The sequence below is a fragment of the Mercenaria mercenaria genome, chromosome 5 (genome assembly GCF_021730395.1).
Source record: "Mercenaria mercenaria strain notata chromosome 5, MADL_Memer_1, whole genome shotgun sequence".
Classification (NCBI taxonomy): Eukaryota; Metazoa; Mollusca; class Bivalvia; order Venerida; family Veneridae; genus Mercenaria; species Mercenaria mercenaria.
In genome coordinates this window covers 5,908,821-5,929,446 of record NC_069365.1, presented here as the reverse complement: position 1 = coordinate 5,929,446, position 20,626 = coordinate 5,908,821, and the positions used below count along the sequence as shown (strand labels likewise).

At 34.5% G+C, this 20,626-nt stretch overlaps 1 protein-coding gene across 2 annotated transcripts in view; it reads right to left on the bottom strand.

The window, feature by feature from the left end:
* LOC123556345 (Bardet-Biedl syndrome 7 protein homolog) overlaps positions 1-20,626 on the bottom strand; it is a 35,793-nt gene that overhangs the window by 11,187 nt on the left and 3,980 nt on the right. The window contains exons 2-11 of one of the 2 annotated variants that reach the window (XM_045346975.2): positions 19,543-19,602; positions 19,167-19,229; positions 14,324-14,499; positions 13,798-13,984; positions 11,971-12,043; positions 11,588-11,654; positions 11,023-11,203; positions 8,766-8,850; positions 8,391-8,490; positions 155-347 (exon numbers count right to left, since the gene is read on the bottom strand). In XM_045346975.2, coding sequence (XP_045202910.1) covers positions 155-347; positions 8,391-8,490; positions 8,766-8,850; positions 11,023-11,203; positions 11,588-11,654; positions 11,971-12,043; positions 13,798-13,984; positions 14,324-14,499; positions 19,167-19,229; positions 19,543-19,602 — 1,185 coding nt within the window. Of the gene's footprint in view, positions 1-154; positions 348-2,686; positions 2,787-8,390; positions 8,491-8,765; positions 8,851-11,022; positions 11,204-11,587; positions 11,655-11,970; positions 12,044-13,797; positions 13,985-14,323; positions 14,500-19,166; positions 19,230-19,542; positions 19,603-20,626 lie in introns of both variants that reach the window. The other variant, XM_045346976.2, reaches the window with a different exon arrangement.

The following is a 20,626-nucleotide window of genomic DNA, read 5'->3' as shown; positions in this document are numbered from 1 at the left end:
ATAGTGTCTGCTCAGTAACTGTCCAACTGAATTTGGTGTTTTAGCATCTTCCATGTTAAACATGAACTTACCTGTAAAAATACATTATCAATGGGCATCTGTAGTTCCAGGCTCAAAGTGTAACTAGCATCTTCCCAATTCAACATGAACTTACCTGTAACAATACATTATCAATGGGCATCTGTAGTTCCAAGCTCAATGTGTAACTAGCATCTTCTCTGTTGAGCACAAACTTATCGTTGATATGAAAGCTAGGTACAGCAGAGATGGCAGTGTTACTCTGAGCTGTTTGTTGATATTTCTCTCTTTCTGTCATCACTTTCTGCTGAAGCTCCTCTAAATCAGTTCTAAATTAAACAAATATTCACCAATTAACAACAGAAACTATTGGCTATATGAAGGTTCAAATACAAATTACTGGTTATAATAAAATATGTTCAATTTTCTGGCATTTTTTCTCATGTAAATTTGCAAGCATATTTAAAACTTTGTGTCATGTATCAGTGAACACACCTTTCAAGGAACAGCATAAAGGACTGCAGAACTTGGATATCAATTTACACAAACATTAAAGAGTTTAAAGATATTTAGATTTGAATTTACCAGTAACATTAAAAGACTGTGTCCCAACTTGTAAATTTGTGTTCGTAACTTTATTATATGTTACTTTTCAGGCAGTAATAACTCTAAAGTATTTTTTTCCTGGTCCTATTTCTTTTTTTAAATGTGATTTCTAGAAAATGATATTAATACTATGTTGGTTTCTTTTTATAACTGTTGAAATTATAATTCACACAGAGTTTTTTGTTAAGAACATGTTCTTGTGATGGCATGTCCCATTTTCCATCCTTAGATCACTGAGACCTTGACCTTTAACCTACTGACCCAAATAATGATAGAGGTCATCATCTAAATACTGGCAATCATATAAGTCAATAGGCACAAGGGTTCTTAAGTCACCAAGCAGAAACCATTTTCAGTCTATAGGTCACTGTGACCCTGACCTTTGACCTACTGGCCCCCAAAACGATAGGGGCCATCTACTGACCAATGGCAATCATCTTGTAGACAGTTTATTGAATTTTGGATGGTGTCAGAACAAACAACTAAAATTTTCAAACATGTTAACCTACATACAGGAATTACCAAAGCTAATTTACTATAACCAATATGCAATAATGTTACATGTTCCAGCCACCATTAACAAGTAACATGCACCACAACCAAATAACAGATATATACAGAGACTCAACTAAGTTTACTTATTTAACATAAATACAGTGTCCACTTTAGTCTAAATGTCAACTATCTTTGTATTCAATATATTGTACATTCTAAATTCTACAGCTAATTTTTATTAACATTATGTCATTTCTTGTAATAGAGAGTCTCGTTTCTTTGAAATAGTTCTATATTGGCTGATCAAAAGAAAACTTTAAACTATACTTTGCTCTCATCCTTATCACTAGGTATTAATTCTAAATGCAAGAAATCCTCATTAAATATATTCAATCTGACAAAATTGTAAACAAACCAGATATAGAGCTGGAATTACAATTAAATATGAAGTATCAAGTCATTCATAGTGGAACCGTGAATTCATACTGTGTTTACATTTATAAAAGTGTGTACTTCTCTTATCCAACACACAAACCTGTTTATTGTTTACACAGATGTTTAATAATGTTTCATTTTTATCAATACAAAATTTGGCCATGATAAAACTTCAACATATGACCTCAAATAGACAATCCTCCAGGGCTGGTATAGCTCAGTACAGAGACCAGAGTCTTGAAATGTCATTAAACTTGCTATTGACTAGTCCAAATAATTGACCAGTATGGACATTGTAATACCTTTTTCAATGGCAATTGTAAAATGTTACATAATAGCGTAAGGCATCCAAATAAGCTGTTTGTTTTGTTTTTGTTGGGTTTAACATCACACTGACACATTTACAGGTCATATGTCAACTTTCAACCCCAGGTGCCCCTCCGTGCATTATTTGATAATGGGCGGGCACCTGGGTAGAACGCTCGATCTCCCGTAAGCTGGCTAGATGGTTTCCTTACATGAAATATTCAACACCCTGAGTAGGGCTCGCACCAACATTGGTGAGGGGCAAGTGATTTGAAGTCAGAAACCTTAGCCACCATCCCCCCCCCCCCCCTAATAACCCCCAGAAGGAGTAATTTTTAACCATCAGTGTGTTAGATAAATTTCGATATAAATATGACACAACAAATGTTTATTTGTGAATATAGAAAATGAGAGAAGCAGTGTATTTTGTTCAAATGTACTATTATCCCATATACGTCTAACAGACCTCAGTCCTGTTATCAATCAGTATGATAAAAACTAATTAAGGACATATGACATAAGTACCTGTTCAAACTGACACAAGATACAAAAAGAATAAGTACTTATCAATTAATGTATGTGCTGTTAAATATTTATGTTACAATATTTATTAATGTCAATAAAAAAAGAAGTGTTACGTGTGAAAAAAAAACAACAATTTACAAGAGTGCTTGTGGATGATGTTACTGTTAAGTGGAAAAAAGAAACATACACACACATATACACACAAGAGAACTTCATTGAAACAGTGTTGTTTTTCAATTAGAATCATTGAATGATTTAACCCTTCAAATTCATTGATCAGAAACAGAAACATCAAACATACTTTAGGCCGGTTATTTTACTAACGGCTGCAGTCGATGCAATAACTTCCTTTGGTCCAGCAGACTTTGTAAGCTGTTCCGTGGTAAGACCTAAAATCCAGCCTAAAATGACATGGTAACAGAATGAAAAAAATGGTGAAGAGAGTTCCTGAGATACAGGTTAGTGACTCTATCTGTAAGTTTAAAAGTAGCTGTGCTTGAAATAAAATGTTTATTAATACTAAAACCTGTAAAAGAATAAAATGGTCAAAAGATTAGTGATAAAATGTTAAAAGCATGAAAACAGATTGCTAAATATGTAATATCTCCTCAGATTCCCATTTACACAACTCTTTGATCAAGTGACAATCCTTATGTCAAATCTGAAACAAGATATTGTACATGTACCCCTTTCAGCACAATAAGCGCAAACATATTTATTGGTGAGAGGCGTATTTATTTTTGTATGTACTTTACTTGCACACTAGTGTGAGCATTAAGTTATATGTTTAGCTCTGTTTTAATTCCATTTCAGATACATAAATGGAATCTCAGTAGTATTTAGAAATATGTGTTACTGTATGAGGTGTACAATATAAAATCTAATGTGAATGAAATTTAACTTTTTGCCAAATCATGCTTGTCAGTTTTGTTGTATTTTCCCGTCCTTTTCGGACCATGTAGTCCATTCAATATTATTACAATAAAATTCCACTTAAGGTATTAGATCACTAATAGAGAACCTCCTTTTTGAAGAGTATTCAATTCCTACCATAAACCTACTTTTACTGCAATTCTTAGGGGGGCGTAGGTTCAAGCCCTACTGGGACCAATTTTTTTCCCCTTATTTTCCTTTTTTTCTAGTAAGTTTTTACTTCTTTCAAGACTTATTATTGATTTCTTGTACAAAAATGGGAAAAGATGAATCTTATAAGCGATTTCTTGGTGTTCAAAGTGAACTAGAAAATGCTTTTGTAAAAAAGCGCATGTCTCCCCCAATGCAAAGTCCTATAGGCAAGAAGTCAATAGGGGTCAGGAGCGAAAGTCAAAGAGACACTGATGGTTAGCTGCAATAGGGATCATCTACTTGGCATGTCCAGTCATCCCGCTAAATTTCAACACTCTTGGCCTAGTGGTTCTCAAGTCACTGTTCAGGCTCCTGTGACCTTGACCTTTGATCAAGTGACCTCAAAATAAATAGGGGTCATCTACTCTGCATGTCCAATCATCCTATTAAGTTTCAACATTGTAGGTCAAGTGGTTCTCAAGTTATTTCCAAAAAATGATTTTACATGAACAGGCCACTGTGACATTGACCTTTAATAGACTGACCCCAAAATCAATAGGGGTCATCTACTCTGCATGTTGAATCATCCTATGAAGTTTCAACATTCTGGGTCAAGTGGTTCTCAAGTTATTGATCGGAACTGGTTATCAATGTTCAGGCCCCTGTGACCTTGACCTTTAACGGGTTGCCCCAAAAAACAATAGGGGTCATCTACTCTGCATGACCAATCATCCTATGAAGTTTCATCATTCTGGGTCAAGTGGTTCTCAAGTTACTGACCGGAAATGGTTTTAAATGTTCAGGCCCCTGTGACCTTGACCTTTCACAGAGTGACCCCAAAAACAATAGGGGTCATCTACTCTGCATGACCAATCATCCTATGAAGTTTCATCATTCTGGGTCAAGTGGTTCTCAAGTTACTGACCGGAAATGGTTTTCAATGTTCAGGCCCCTGTGACCTTGACCTTTCACAGAGTGACCCCAAAATCGTTAGGGGTCATCTACTCTGCATGACCAATCATCCTATTAAGTTTCAACATTCTGGGTCAAGTGGTTCTCAAGTTACTGACCGGAAATGGTTTTCAATGTTCAGGCCCCTGTGACCTTGACCTTTCACAGAGTGACCCCAAAATTGATAGGGGTCATCTACTCTGCATGACCAATCATCCTATGAAGTTTCATCATTCTGGGTAAAGTGGTTCTCAAGTTACTGACCGAAAATGGTTTTCAATGTTCAGGCCCCTGTGACCTTGACCTTTCACAGAGTGACCCCAAAATCGTTAGGGGTCATCTACTCTGCATGACCAATCATCCTATGAAGTTTCAACATTCTGGGTCAAGTGGTTCTCTAGTTATTGATCAGAAATGGTTTTCAATGTTCAGGCCCCTGTGACCTTGACCTTTGAATGAGTGACCCCAAAATCAATAGGGGTCATCTACTCTTCGTGACCAATCATCCTATGAAGTTTCAACATTCTGGGTCAAGTGGTTCTCTAGTTATTGATCGGAAATGGTTTTCAATGTTCAGGCCCCTGTGACCTCGACCTTTGACGGAGTGACCCCAAAATCAATAGGGGTCGTCTACTCTTCATGACCAATCATCCTATGAAGTTTCAACATTCTGGGTCAAGTGGTTCTCTAGTTATTGATCGGAAATGGTTTTCAATGTTCAGGCCCCTGTGACCTTGACCTTTGACGGAGTGACCCCAAAAACAATAGGGGTCGTCTACTCCAGCAGCCCTACAACCCTATGAAGTTTGAAGGTTCTAGGTCAAATGGTTCTATAGTTATTGCTCGGACGGACAGGGCAAAAACAATATGTCTCCTGGGGAGACATAATTTACTACTTAAACAGAAGGGGGTAGAGTTACACATCTTTAAAAATATTGAGTTACACGCAGTGAAAGTTCTCTATTTTGCTTTCACTCTTAGATTATATATTGTGGAAGAAATTTAGGTAGGTTTTATGTCTGCCCTAAGGTTATTTTTAAATGGAGTTAGCAAAATTCAAAACAGAAACACAGCATTTGACCTTATTTTTTCAATGTTGAAGTATGAATTCTGTCTCATTAAATCCTTATCCTTGAGGCACCACAGAAAAAATGATATTGACATTTTTATTTTGTGTTTTATAATTGTTTACCAATAGTCTGATGTTTCTTTTATTAAAATTAATGGTCAAATGAGTTCTCTGCAAACGTTTTGGATAGTGAGTAGCCTGCTGTTTTTTTTTTTTCTTGGTTTCACTTTACACTTCCAAATGATCTTCATAAAGATTTTATTGTTATCTGTACATCAAATTAATTTAGTTGCAAATACTTTGTTTGTTGTTTAGTAAAAGGGTATATAATATTGTTGCTACAGGCATTTGTACCTACAGACATTGAAAATGGATTTACTAAAACATTTGTAAATAACAGCTTAATCTGTTTGCATGATTATACTTTAGCATAAAAAACAGAACAGATTAACTTGATATTAACAATAAGCCAGCAATGTTTCTGTTTGAAATGTTTGAGTATTTACTTGCGGAAATCGGTAATCTGCCCCAGCAGTGTTCGCATTTTACTTGTATATGAATTAGCAGATTCACATTCTTGCTAAAATTGCTGCAACAAGTCCAGTGCTGATGTAAGTACACATACAATAGTCCAATAAACTTGAGCATGAAACACAAACAAGAGGGCCATGATGGCCCTATATCGCTCACCTGTTATCATTGCACTTGAGGACAAGAAGGTCCTCAGAAAAAATATCTAAGTCCAAAGGACAGGAACAACAAAGGAAAGAAATTTAACCAAAAAGAAAAACAAAATTCTAACAAGGTACAGATATGTCAAAATACACCTAAAAATTGGAGGTACCATCCATGTTGTACCACAGAAAAATGGTCTCTGTTTTTCCCTACGGCCAATAATAAAAAAAGTTACTAAAAATAAGCTATTTATAGTAACGTAAAAGGAAAGTAACTCAAAAGAAAATTATTGTAAGTTAACAAAAGAAGGATCTGCCAAATAAATCTGTTGGCATAAATGGAATTTCTGATCAGTATCTTCATTAGTTACGAAGATATACCCATTTTAATTTGAAATAAAGGGAGGTAATTTGACATAAAATCAGTCCATAGTTATCTACCCTGATTGGCTCGGTCCAACTAATGACAATAATGAAATTTCAAATAAGTCCTGTCGGTACTTACTGATATAAATCCATTTTGACTACAATCAGGGGAGGTAATCAGATATAAAATAACTCTGGAAACTACGATTGGATCTGATTTGTCATGGAATCCAAGATTTATTGTTGTTGAAGATATTTTGGAAGTTTGTATCAAATAAAACCATAAATGAAGTCTCTATATGGCTGCAAAAGCCAAAATAGCCAATTTTGGACATTTAAGGGGCCATAACTCTGGAACCCATGATGGAACCTGGCCAGTTTAAGAAAGGAACCAAGATCTTGTGGTGATACAAGTTGTGTGCAAGTTTGGTTAAAATCAAATTATAAATGAAGTTGCTATTGTGCAGACAAGGTCAAAATAGCTAATTTTGGCCCTTTCAGGGGCCATAACTCCGGAACCCATTAGGGAATCTGGCCGGTTCAACAAAGGATCTGAGATCTTATGGCAACACAAGTTTTGTGCAAGTTTGATTAAACTGAAATCATAAATGAAGCTGCTTTAGTGCAGACAAGGGCAAAATAGCTAATTCTGGTCCTTTCAGGGGCCATAACTCTGGAACCCATTAAGGAATCTGGCCAGTTCAAGAAAGGAACCAAGATCTTATGGTGATACAAGTTGTGTGCCAGTTTGGTAAATATCAAATCATATATAAAGCTGCTATTATGCAGACAAGGTCAAAATAGCGGATTTTGGCCCTTTCAGGGGCCATAACTCTGGTACCCATAATGGGATCTGGCCAGTTCAAGAAAGGAACCGAGGTCTTATGGTGATACAAGTTCTGTGCAAGTTTGATTAAAATAAAATCATAAATGAAACCACTATCGTGCAGACAAGAAATTGTTGACGGACGCACGGACAGACGCACGCACGGACAAACGATGGACGAAGGGTGATCACAAAAGCTCACCTTGTCACTATGTGACAGGTGAGCTAAAAATAAAATTAATAAAGTAAAAACATTTTGTGTTTTTTTTCTGAGGGTGAACTGAATGCACGACCATGAAGAAAATATTTCTGCTCTTCTGATCATTGGTGCCCCAGCATTAACCAAACTTAACAAGACTTCCAGTCTATTCTGGGTCTAGAAATACAATTTAACCCTACCATCAATGTCCTTTTTTAAAATGTCACTTCATCTTTTAGTTGCACTCAACCTATAGGCATACATTTTAAAACAATGAGAAAACAAACATATACCCTATCTAAAGTAAGAAACTGCACCTAGATATTGTAATTTCAAAAAAAAGCAGGACACCTGTGAAAGATATATGGAGTTTATACCCTGATACTGTGACATTATGCCAAAAGGTCAGTGCAGTTTCACATCTAAAATTTAGTACCAACATGTAAAGCATGAGCCAGCCTCCTTACAAGGAACTAATTAACACACAATTATAATTATTCCTTCAGTAAAATACATGTATATAACAAAGTCACCAAAAACTCACTGTAATTGCTTTAATCAATTTGAATTGTTTCTTCTATTTAACTTCCATTACATATTCTTAAGGTTAAATTTGAATAAAGTTGATTTTCTCAGGTTCAAAATCTTCTGGAAATTTGAATAGAAAATTATGTTTCAAAAGTGAAATGGAAAACCGAATTAATTTGGTATAACCTTATTTTTCATTACAACACTGCCTCTTAACAAACTGTTAAATTCCTTCTAAGAAAGCATAAAGACAAAACAGAAGCTAAGCTAGTGAGATATAAAGAAGATACATGTATATAGTTGTACGGTACTGTCCCCTTGTACTACCTCAGTCCTACAATTTTATCTCGACCCTCGGTGGTCAATAAAGACGCATCTGGCCCAGCCGTTTTCTTTTTACTCTCTGTAGTAAGGCCCATTATCCAACCTTTAACATTAATCAGTAGCTCATAGTGTCAGTAAATATATATGTGTGGATATCTTTATTTTTCATCTGAAGAACTTAAAAATTTTATTGTTCAAAGTTCAATATAAATCATCTAGCGATAATTCAGAAAAGAACTGCATACTGACATCTACACTGTTGTTTGGTAGAATAACAAAACAGTTCAACAATGTAACGTAAATTACTAAAAGGTTCATAATTGCCCTAGATACTGAGAGATAAATTACTACCAGACTTCAAGTTAATCAGGCCCTTACCTGCATAAGTAGAGCAGACAATTTCATCATAGCCTGCACTAGCAACTACCCCACCTTGCACGGATGTTATACTCTCACTACACGTCTGAAACAGTCAATATAGAATGTAAAGCAAACACAAAGCCAAGATTTGTGCATAAATTCATGTTTATACTACATTTTTTTTTGTCTGCTGCATTATATAATTTTTTTTCTTCTCGGTTTCTTGTTTGGAGCCCCTTTTAACAGGAAAAACCCTAAAACGGCCGATACATGGTACAAAATAATATTCAATGATGATACCATTGGAGGCAGCTTCATTTTGGCTGGGGCTGCTATCCCATCACTGTACAAAACAAGTGAATGAAGTACTGCCATGCAATACAAAGTCCCCTACTGGAAGGCACCTAATTTTCTCTACTGCAGTATAACATAATGAAATGATATCTGTCAATAATGTATAAACAATATTGTACTATATATACAATATGTAATAACAAAACACTTGGACTAACATTTGTATATATAAAAACATATAGATAGGTCAAAATACACATAAAAATTAGATGTAACATGCATGTTGTACCACAGAAAACTGGTCTCGATTTTTCCATACGGCCTGTAATAAATAAGTTACAATATAAGCTATTTATAGTAAAACAAGGGGACATAATTCTAAAAACAAGGATGCCTCATAGTGGTTAACATTTGTACCAAGTTACATCAAAATCCCTCCATGCATGAAGAAGAAATGCTCCGGAAAAAGTCATTTTTGAATTTGGCATTTGACCTCTAAGTGTGACCTTGACCTTAGACCTAGGGACCTGGTTCTTGCACACAACAATCCGTCTCATGGTAGTGAACATTTATGCCAAGTTACATGAAATTCCTCCATGCATGAAGAATAAATGTTCCAGACAAAGTCATTCTTGTATCTGACCTTTGGCTTCTATGTGTGACCTTGATCTTCAACCTAGGGACCAGGTTCTTGCTTATGACACTCTGTCTCATAGTGGTGAACATTTGTGCCAAGTAATATTCAAATCCTGTTTTGCATGAAAATGTTATACACTGGACAGGAAAAAAGTCCCATGTACCTTTGATCTCCAAGTGTGATCTTGAGCTTTAAGCTAGGGTTCTGGGTCTTGCGCAAGACACATCATCTAATCATGGGGAACATTTATGCCAAGTAATATTAAAATCCCTTGATGGATGACAGAGTTCTGGACCAGACAGGAAAAAAAAACATATTGACCTTTGACCTCCAATTGTAACCTTGACCTTTGAGCTAGGGATCCGAGTTTTGTGCATGACATGTCGTCTCATCATGGGAAACATTTGTGCCAAGTAATATTAAAATAGCTTCATGGATGACAGAGTTATGGACCGGAAAGGAAAAAGCTCTGTTGACCTTTGACCTCCAATTGTGAACTTGACCTTTAAGCCAGGGGTACGGAATTTCCACATGACAAGTCGTCTCAAGGGGAACATTTGTGCCAAGTGATATTAAAATCCCTTGATGAATGACAGAGTTATGGACCGGACAAAAAACAGACCCTGTTCATGCCATGTTAACACTTGACTGCCAAGTGTGACCTTGACCTTTGAGCTAGGGGTCTGAAAGTTGAGCATGACACATCGTCTTATCATGAGGTACATTTCTGCCAAGTAATATTAAAATCCCTTCATGGATGGCAGACTTATGGACCGGACAGGAAAAAAGCCCTGTTGATCTTTGACCTCCAATTGTGAACTTGACTTTTAAGGCAGGGGTCCGGGTTTTGCACATGACATGTCGTCTCATCATGGGGAACACTTGTATCAAGTAATATTAAAATCCCTTCATGGATGACAGAGTTATGGACCGGACACGAAATTGCGGACAGACGGAAGGAATGACGGACGGAAAAGGGCATTCCTATAGTCCCTGAAACTGGTTTTCAACCAGTAGGGGACTAATAAACCCGAGATCAGTCTGTATTTTTGTCAGCTTTGTTTTTGTTGGGTTCAACATCACATCAACACAGTTATAGGCATATGGAAATTTCCGTCTTTTGATGGTAGAGGAAGACCTAGGATGCCCCTCCAGGCATTATTTCATCATTAGCAGGGTCCTTTGTAAAACCACAGACCTTCTGTAAGCCAGCTTGATAAATTCTACACCCCAACCAACATTTCAAACTCATATGGGCGATGGGAGAGTGATTTGAAGTCAGCAACCTCAACCACATGGCAAGTTCGTACTGTGTATACATTAGCATGACCCTCACATACATACATGAGTGTGCCTATGGATGGGTTCATCAGAGTCATCATAACTGTACACCTCCACCAGACCATCATCACGTCCTAGAATCAGGTCAAGGACACCATCTGCTGTGATATCATAATTGTCAATACACAACACACCTCCATTCCTCTTCTCATTTGGCAACTCCCATCTGTGTATAGGTTGGTCTCTAAAATAAAAGTCGCATATGCTGAATCCGATTTCGAAACATTACATGTATTTTTCATGTTTTTGGATTGTAAAAATGCAGCTTCCTCCAATAAACTTTAAGACATAGCACCTGTATGAATGGGTTTGTTTTGTTCAATACAAGTCCGAGCAGCATTTCTAACAAAAATGTCTGTTAAATATACCAAGTTTTTTGAAACTGACAACTTCTTCACTAGAATAAGGAGATGAGTATAAATGACTGTGGCACAGTGTCTTAGGTCAAATTTACATGGACAGCATGTATTCTATTACTCTTGTCTAGACCAGTCCTATACTGACAGTCTGGAATTTGCTCTTTTAAGCAAGCCAAATTGAGCAGGTAAAAGATATATATAGAACAAACCTTCCAATCTGGACCAGTCCCACTCTGCCGTCTGCTGTACCAAACAATATTTCAGTGCCATCATCACCTAGTTAGAGAGCAGACAGGTAGAATTATAGTAGTAACTAATACTTCAGTAATTTCAGGATATCTTCCACAACATATATGACTTCTAAATGGATAGATTTAAATTTGTCATTAACAGATGGATATACATGTATTTTAATATCCTATTTTGCTTATCCTTTTTCTAATTTCTATTTGTCTTTACCTTTTTGTCTGTTGGCAGCTGACTTGCCTGGCCAAAGTGAAACATACTCCTTTCAGTACTGTATATATTTCAGAATAATAAACAGACTGCCACATTTCTAAACATGAAAATTACTCAAAACTTGTATAGTTACCTCCATCATTGCCATATAAGGACATTGTAACCGGTGGTCCAGGCACTTCCACTTCATACAGTAACTCAGACTCCTGTAACAAATACACATTTTTTGCAATAAACCATGAATTTGTTAACTCTTATGATCTATTATAAGTTATACGGAGTATTTTGCTATTAATTGGCCTTGGAAAGTCACCAAACTTATCTTAATATTCTTCATATTTCAAGCAACACAACATACATCTGTAAGCACATCTTTTCGCCGTTGCAGGAACTTTCTCCAGAATGTCATTTTTTTTCTTCATCACATGAAATGACTCAAGAATGTCAACTTTGTTCCATCACATGAACTTACTGCATAATATCTATCTTTGGTCCACAATATAAATTTACTCCAGAATGGCAAATACAAACTATCACATAAACTTATTCCAGAAATTCAACTGAACTATCACATGGACTTGCTCTAGACATCTTTCAACAATATGCTATTGTACTATGCACGTAAAACAGATATTATTTATACACACATCCCAACTTTTTCTGAATGTCAAGTGGGAGTTTTTGCTTTCCAAAGTGGGAGACTGAGGTGTTCAAGTGGGAGATTTTATACCGCGGTAATAATGTTCATGATAACGAAGCTTTTAACAAATCTAATGATAATATAAACTTTTTTGCCCTTATAAAATCGCTAGTCTTAAAAAAATTCACTTGTCTATATCTTATTATTCATGCATTTTTAATGTTTTGGAACAATAATACATGAAGCCTTCTGTGCAAAATTAAATAGTTATGGCACTTTAAGCACTATGTCTAAATTCAAAACACCACTGAGAATTAAACCTGCACTTTTATTTCTTTTGTTGGAAAGAAGACTCCCCAGGTGAATTTTACATGACAAACAGTACAAAATGTATATAGCTAAAAGAATAAAAGTTCAAGCAATAGAAAATTTACTGTTTGATTCTCATCCCTGTCAACCAGTATTTAAAACCCCTGGCTCAAATACTTTTATTGATCAAAATCCTGTTATCCAAAATTGAATGTCCGGGTATTGTTACACTTTCGTAGATTTGCCTAAATCTCCAGTTAGAAGGATGTGTTTGACAAATTGTTATGATGCAAAGACAGTTTAACAGCATTTGATAGTAAGTGATATTAAAATTTACGATGACATTTCCTCTTATCAAAATGATTTTAAGAGAAATGTTTTTTAAAACCTAGCAGGTTGACTCGGCGACCATCTACTTTCGATTTCAAAAAGTTACAGAAAAAGGTAAAGTCAGTATAATTTCTAATCTAAATTTGATTGAATTTACTTAGATATCTAAAGTCTGGATTTTAATTTCAACTGTGACACATTAATCAACACCTGGCTTTGTTAAATCGTGTAATAAACAATAATCAGCACGGGTAGAATAAGGTGCGAAAATATCCGAAAGCTGTTGTTTACAGACTCGTCAGTAGTGATACAGTATCAGATAGGCGCAAAGAAGCAGATTATTTCATAATTTTTGTGTGTTTATGTTGTTTTGTTGTTTTTTTTTTTTAATCGAGAGATTGAGACTTCTGATCGGGGTGATCGGGTTTTACAACCAGAATCGGGAGAAACCCGATCGGATCGGGAGAGTTGGGATGTCTGTTAAAATTATAGAGAAGATTTGATTTCATGGAGCAAACACCAGATGCAATATTTCACAAGTGTCTTAGCCATGACTGTAAATATTATATCTTGTGTTCATGAGAGAAAGACACTTTGACCTTACATGTTCTCATGTGAAATTACTGGCTAAATTTCACTGTTATATTTCAATCATCCACAGATAATCCTGTGATAAATTACCTGTAATACTCTTAGTACCCTGTCCTGACAGGCAAGGATTGGGGTGATATCCTGCACCACATTAGTTGGTAGACATATCACATCACTCACTTCATCCCCAGACAAGAAAAAGTTGGTATCCTTACAATCTCTGTAGTGATTGTACATAAACTTGCCACAACAAAACAGGTCTGAACCCTCCACATACCTGTCATGTTAAACCAAAACAATACATTCATTTTTTTTCATTATTTCAGTCAAATATTATGTGAAAGTACATTTACATGTGAACTGATAAACAAAATGTATTCTGACACCATGTAATTTTTAACTTTTTATTTCTATTTTTCAAAATGTTTTCAATTACTTTCTGCAATGTAACAGTGTGGTCAGTATACAGTTAGTTTATGATGTAACTAACGTAATTCCCTCTATAAATTTTACCCAACATTATGGCATATATGCCTGCTATTTTGACAAAATAAGAAAAAATTATCAGCTACATTTAAAAAACAATAAACAGATATTTCAAACACTGACAACTTACATTGATTCAATGGATTCTGACATATTTGTATCAAAGCTAAGGAAATTTTTTCCTTTCTTTGTGTATCCTTTGACCTCTGGACCTGAGGCAACAAATATTCTTTCCCTGACTCCATCAACAGGTCCACCTAGTTCCAGACGGCTAATTTTGTGTCCTGGCTGTGTCTTAAACACAGACTGCAAGTAAAGAAACAATGAATATATTCTGTACTGCAACTGGCACAATGTGTAAGCCTTACAGTTAGGGAAATTTTGTTATAGTTTTGATCAGCCCTCAACCAGAGATCACATAATACCTGACATTGATGCGACAGGATTTATATATTTACAACCTCTATACAGTGAACACCCACTAAAATTTGTATGTTGTACAATGCAACCTGACTACATTCCAATACCAATGGGAAGACAAGATGTGAATGTTTTCAAGTGTAACTGCTATACAGTGAACACCCACTATAACATGTATGTTGTACAAATGTTGTGCAGTGCAACCCGACTACATTCAACACCAATGGGAATACAAGATGTGGATGTTTTAAAGTGGTACGTCCATACAGTAAGCACTACTGCTCCTTTTATATAGTCCAGCTTCTCTACAGTGAGCTCCACTGGTCATTGTTGTACACAAACTGTTGTTCTGCTTATGTTAACTTTCTATGGATTTTAACAAATGGAAAGAAAATAGATGTCTTATTTGTTAAGTGTTTGCTGAAACCAAGGTTACAATGTATGCTGTAGCTCAGCCTCTTTTAGTATATGTGACGCACCATGACATTTTGGGTCCAAATTCGGCGTTACGTCATTTGAGAAAACATCGATTAAAGTTACGTCACAAAAAATGGTGGACGTTACCACGTGTTCGCAGCAATTAATGCATTTCTTGCTTTCAATAATACTCTACCTTGCCACAAGAAAAAAATGAAGTGACATCTATAAACATTTCCGTGTTTTGCAATTCCGTTTCTTTAAAAAAATTAAATGATTGATAATTTATCGCCCTTTGAATCGACACGCCATTTGTAAACATGGAAGGTCGCGGAGAAAACGAAACGACCAAAAACAATTATTTGATGATTTATTTCGATTGTATTTATAAATGACAGTTAGCGAATCGCAAGTTTAGTAAGTTCATATCGACAGTTTTGTCCGATATCTTTTCCAAAAATAGCCCGGATTTGACACTAATCATGACAGATTCGAGGTAGATTTAGCGCAGTTCACATTTTATTTACAAGTGTCAATATATTGTAGACTATATTTTATCTACTAAATCTGCCATGAATTCAACTTTTTTAAAATCGGTTTTGACTCTTATTCAGTAGAATCTGTATGCAAGACAATTACAAGAAGTATTCAGTAGAATCAGTATGCAAGACAATTACATAAACACTGATAAAGACCTTGTGACTCTGGTGCCAGACAAAATTACAACAGTCAGTCATAATGTTTAGTTACATACTTAAGGTAAAGCACTGATCATTTTATAAATATAGCCATGCCATGAAAGTGACTGGTTAGGAATAGTTGTTACACATCTATTGTCAGCTTCAATCACTAACTCTTACATGTAATTCAAATCAGTCCATACTTAAAACTTCTACAAGGCATAAATATTGTTTTTACTTAGAAAGAGACAGTTTTTTTCCAAAGCTTTTCAAGTTAATTTTGCATACTGTTCACTTGGCCATTATTTCTGGATTCCTCACCATTTTTACTGTTCTTGGCAAGTGACTAAAAACCACTTAGTAAAATAAATAAACTTTAGATATATTTTGTTTTGAAAGCCTTGCCAGGAATTCAAACCTATTACTCTTTTTATAGAAGTCTTTGTGCTAAATATGTACTGAACTAACTGCCCAGGGCATTTTTATCTCACATTTCAGCCTTTTTCAGTATTTTTTCATTTTACAGATCAAACACTGAGGATTGTTTGGCTTGATGCAATGACCTTAAACAGTGAAATGATTTTCCAGGAAGGTCTATACACAACAATTTAAGCTGGATTTTATTGGGGTTTGTAAATTTCTTCATACATTTTTACAGTTAATATACTGCTATTCTAAGAGAGATAAAGACATTAAAGTAGCAAAAACATAAATGATCTATTTCATTCATAATATTTTAAGAGATTATAGACCCATTCAACAAATATGTGTCATATATTAAGAAGTGAATAAGTAATGACATACAATAATTGACTATATCATGTATGTATTTTTTCATATTTTCAAAATTATTTTTACAATATTTGTGTTTACATTTAGTTTGATTGCATGAATTGTATGTCTAGTCTATAGGAATCTTAGCTAGTTTATGTATTCTTGAAAAACTTTTTCTGCATGAATACTGTAAGATTGTTGGATGAGTTTATACTTATCAAATCTGCTTTCATTCAGCTTTTAACAAAAAGACTCTCTTAAGCTTAAAAAGATGCTTTACAGTCTTATATTCTGTAACCTTATACTAATCTTATTAAAATGAAGTTCTAATGTTGATGAATTTTTGTTTTGCAGTGATGAAAGAACTATGAATATGTAAATGGGAATGAAACAGAAGGAATTAATATGTTCTACTGATCATCCAGCTGAAATCATGCCTGTGGAATAGAGTGCATGTCACAAATACTGATATGAACAAATAACTCCATATTGCACAAATAATGTCATGTTTCCTGCCCTCATGACCTGAAAAAGTTAAACATTCTAGTTCAAATTACAAATGTGTTTCAAGAAAAAGTAAAACTTAGTCAACTGTGAGAAATATTGGGAAAAAGTAGTGTTTTGATGTCATGGCAGCTGTGAAGTTGTATGAGAAGCACTATCCTAATTGTTCTAACAATACAGAATTTAACTTATAAATTTTCCAAAACTGCATTCATGAAATACTAAGACATGTCTGGTGAATGAATCCTAGTTGTTTAAAAACTACAACATGTGTGACATTAAAGCACAACCTTTGGAGGAAACATTTTTACAATACAAACTGCCTTGCCAGTGTGAGTGTAGAAAGGATTTTTCCAGAAATGGCAGAAAACTACCAATATAGCAGAAAATATTTGTTACTGGCTGAATATAATATATCTCAATTCAAGAATTAATCATGTTAATCCATGGTTATAATTGTGTTAAAAGATAGTTTTACATGACATGACCTTTGCAGAAATAGCTAATTGTTTTGCAAAACATTGTGAGTTACCATGATGGTAACACAAATTTGACTTAAATTTAGAATTGTTTGATTATGTAAACAGCATGTGTCTTGTTGCTAATCAGACTATGTTATGCATGAAAATATATTTTATGTGTAACCATCAACAAAACATGTTATAACACAAATCTGCCATAAAATGGCAAAGCTGTAATGCAGATAGGCATAGCAGGAAAATATGTAGTTCTGGAAGACAAGTTATATTACATAAAGTTATGTTTGTTTTTTATAAATGATCATAATTGACCATTTGTGGTGTTAAACAAATGTATACTGAACAGATGCTAAATGAATGTTCTGATTCTTTCTGGAAAATTTACAAAAAACTACTATTTTAAGAAAATATTGCATTGTTGCCATGGTAACATTAATTTAACTTTTAAATTACTTTGGATATCATCATATGTAAACAACATCTTTCTTGTTTATATGTTATATATGTTAAGCTGTATTATGTTAGTGAATATATTTTCATATGTAATAATTGCATCAACAAAGCACTATGTAATACACAAGCCTGCCTTAAAATGGCAATAGTTGTAACTGAGAGAGGTGTATCTGAAAATTATGTATTTCTCAAACCATATTACATTAACTTTCACGGAATGATGTCTACTCTCTTACTTTTAAATAAGAAAACAGACAGCTTTTGATGTAAATATATGGAAAAACACTTCCAATATTCAATTTATTACAAAGAAATTGCCAAAAATGTTAGTATTTTTGTAAGAAAATACAGCATTGTTGCCATGGTAATGTTAGTATTTTTGTAAGAAAATACCACATCGTTGCCATGGTAATGATTCACTGATCAGTATATCTAAGTCTTTTGAAATTTTAGCAAACTCACAGTTGATAATAACAGTCTAATAATTATATCTTCTTGCCTGATTTTCTTTCTTACTGTTTAATAGATAAGGTGTCTATAATAATAAGATTAATGGCCTAGTTTTTGGGATGTTGTCTAATTTGATATCGAATAAATTCTGTATCTTGTTCAAAAGAATGTCATAAAGCAGTACTGTTGTCTGTAAACTGTTAGCACACTAGAAAAAGTTAATTGTGTATTTATTTCACATTCTATTTAATTTATTGCTAGATTCATCAAGAGACTGTTAAAAAAGAGGTTAAACAACAGTGTTGCTATAGAAACGATTTTTAGAACATAAATATTTTTATACTACATGAAAGAAAGAGACAGAAAGAAATACATTCCATTAATTGCATGTTGCTTTTGTTATTTTATCATGTATTTTACCTTGATATTATTTAAATATGGTGTCATTATTAAGATATACTGCCTCAATTTTGATACAGTTAGACATGGTGTCCGAAAAGTGGTAATATCTCCATGACAACGACTGATTTTTGTTGTCAAATTGAAGATTTTTACTCAGAACGGGTCAGTCTGTCAGATTAGCCCAAAACCCCATTTTTGACCAAAATTGCATTTGGACCCAAAATCTCATGCTCTGTCACATATATATGGCATGTAGAGAAGTTTAAAAAATGCAACATTTTAAATTCGTAAGTTTAGGGGAAAACACTCAAGCTCAGCTGCCTCTAAAATATTTTCCTGGCAGTATATATAGAAAATGTATATGTGAAAGCCTGAAATAGGTATTAAAACAAACCTGGACTTCTCCCTTTTTGAGACCAAACACTTGTAAAACACCCTTGTGATCAGCCACAGCAATCTGGAAGTAAAAATCAGGAATTTAGATAATGATAGAAAGAAAGTTCATATTCACGTAGAAAAACCATGTACTTAACAGACTTTGTCATCATACAACTAAACAAAACAAGTTATTCCTCAACATTCTCACAATGTGTTACCTATAATACTCTGTGGGAGACATGCATGGTATATCTAAGAAGAAAAAAAAAGAACAAGACTAAAAAGAAAATCTCCACCAGCGTAAAAGTATTATTCTGAGATTTTTCAAGCATTTGTTTGACTTAATCAAGAAATGCTTAATAATAATCATAGTACCTTTATATTTATCTTACCTTTTGTGTTTTCCCTGACACTGGAAGCAAACATAAACTTTTAGGTGATGTAACTCCAACCTGAAAGAGATTTCACATCTACACATCAAAAACGATTTTTGTTTGAATCCATATGCATTTCAATATTCAGGCATTAACAACTGGTCATTGTTACTTTTTTTCTTAACTTTTTTGAACTTTCATACCTTATTTTGGTGTAAACTAAAGGGCCCCAGTTGGGTTGCTTCTAGTATGATTTGGCTGGATGTGAGCCATGGAGGATGTGCTCTCTTGTTGGTTAGACATCTTCCCTGACAGGTTTCATTTAGCAGTTGTGAACTTCTTCAGTCTCAGGACTTGACGGTAATGACTAGGCAAGTTTAGTTTGCATTATGTGCAGTGTGATGCTGCATACTGCCTATGGACTCTCTGGTGCCGAAGAGTATTTAAGCAGTATGCAGTATCACATGTCTAACCAACAAGAGAGCACATCCTCCATGGCTCACATCCAGCCAAATCATATTAAAAGATTAAGTAAATAAACTTTGTAATTAAAGCTTTAGCAAAAAGCTAATGCAGTAAATACAGTGTTACAAATTTATAATAAGAATGAAAGAAGAGTTACAAAACAGAATATTAACTGTTTATCAATTAATGGATTAGCGACAGCCACATATGTATAATGAAGCAAGTAAAGATTACTTTGACTGTAATTAACATGTTAATCCGTCCGTACTGTATACATGTGTTATATGTTACATTAAAGTAGTTGTAGCATAACTAAGTTATAATATCCACGAGTCTGGCAAGTTTTCTGTACTTAATTATATCATTCCTGTCAATAGCCAAAAATTTACCTGTCAATCGCAAGACTTTGTTGTTTTAACACTTATTATTACTCTGTTATACAAGGGGTATTTTAAAAGGTGTTTATGATTATTAATCACCTTATCAGTGGATGCTCGACTAATTGAAAGGTGTTATTAAATAATGATTTATCAACTGAAAGTCGATTGGGCTGATCAAGGGAATGATTGGTTTTACTATTTAATTATCTTTTCAAAGGTTTATGAAAAAGAAAATGCATACATGTAGATAATTGAAG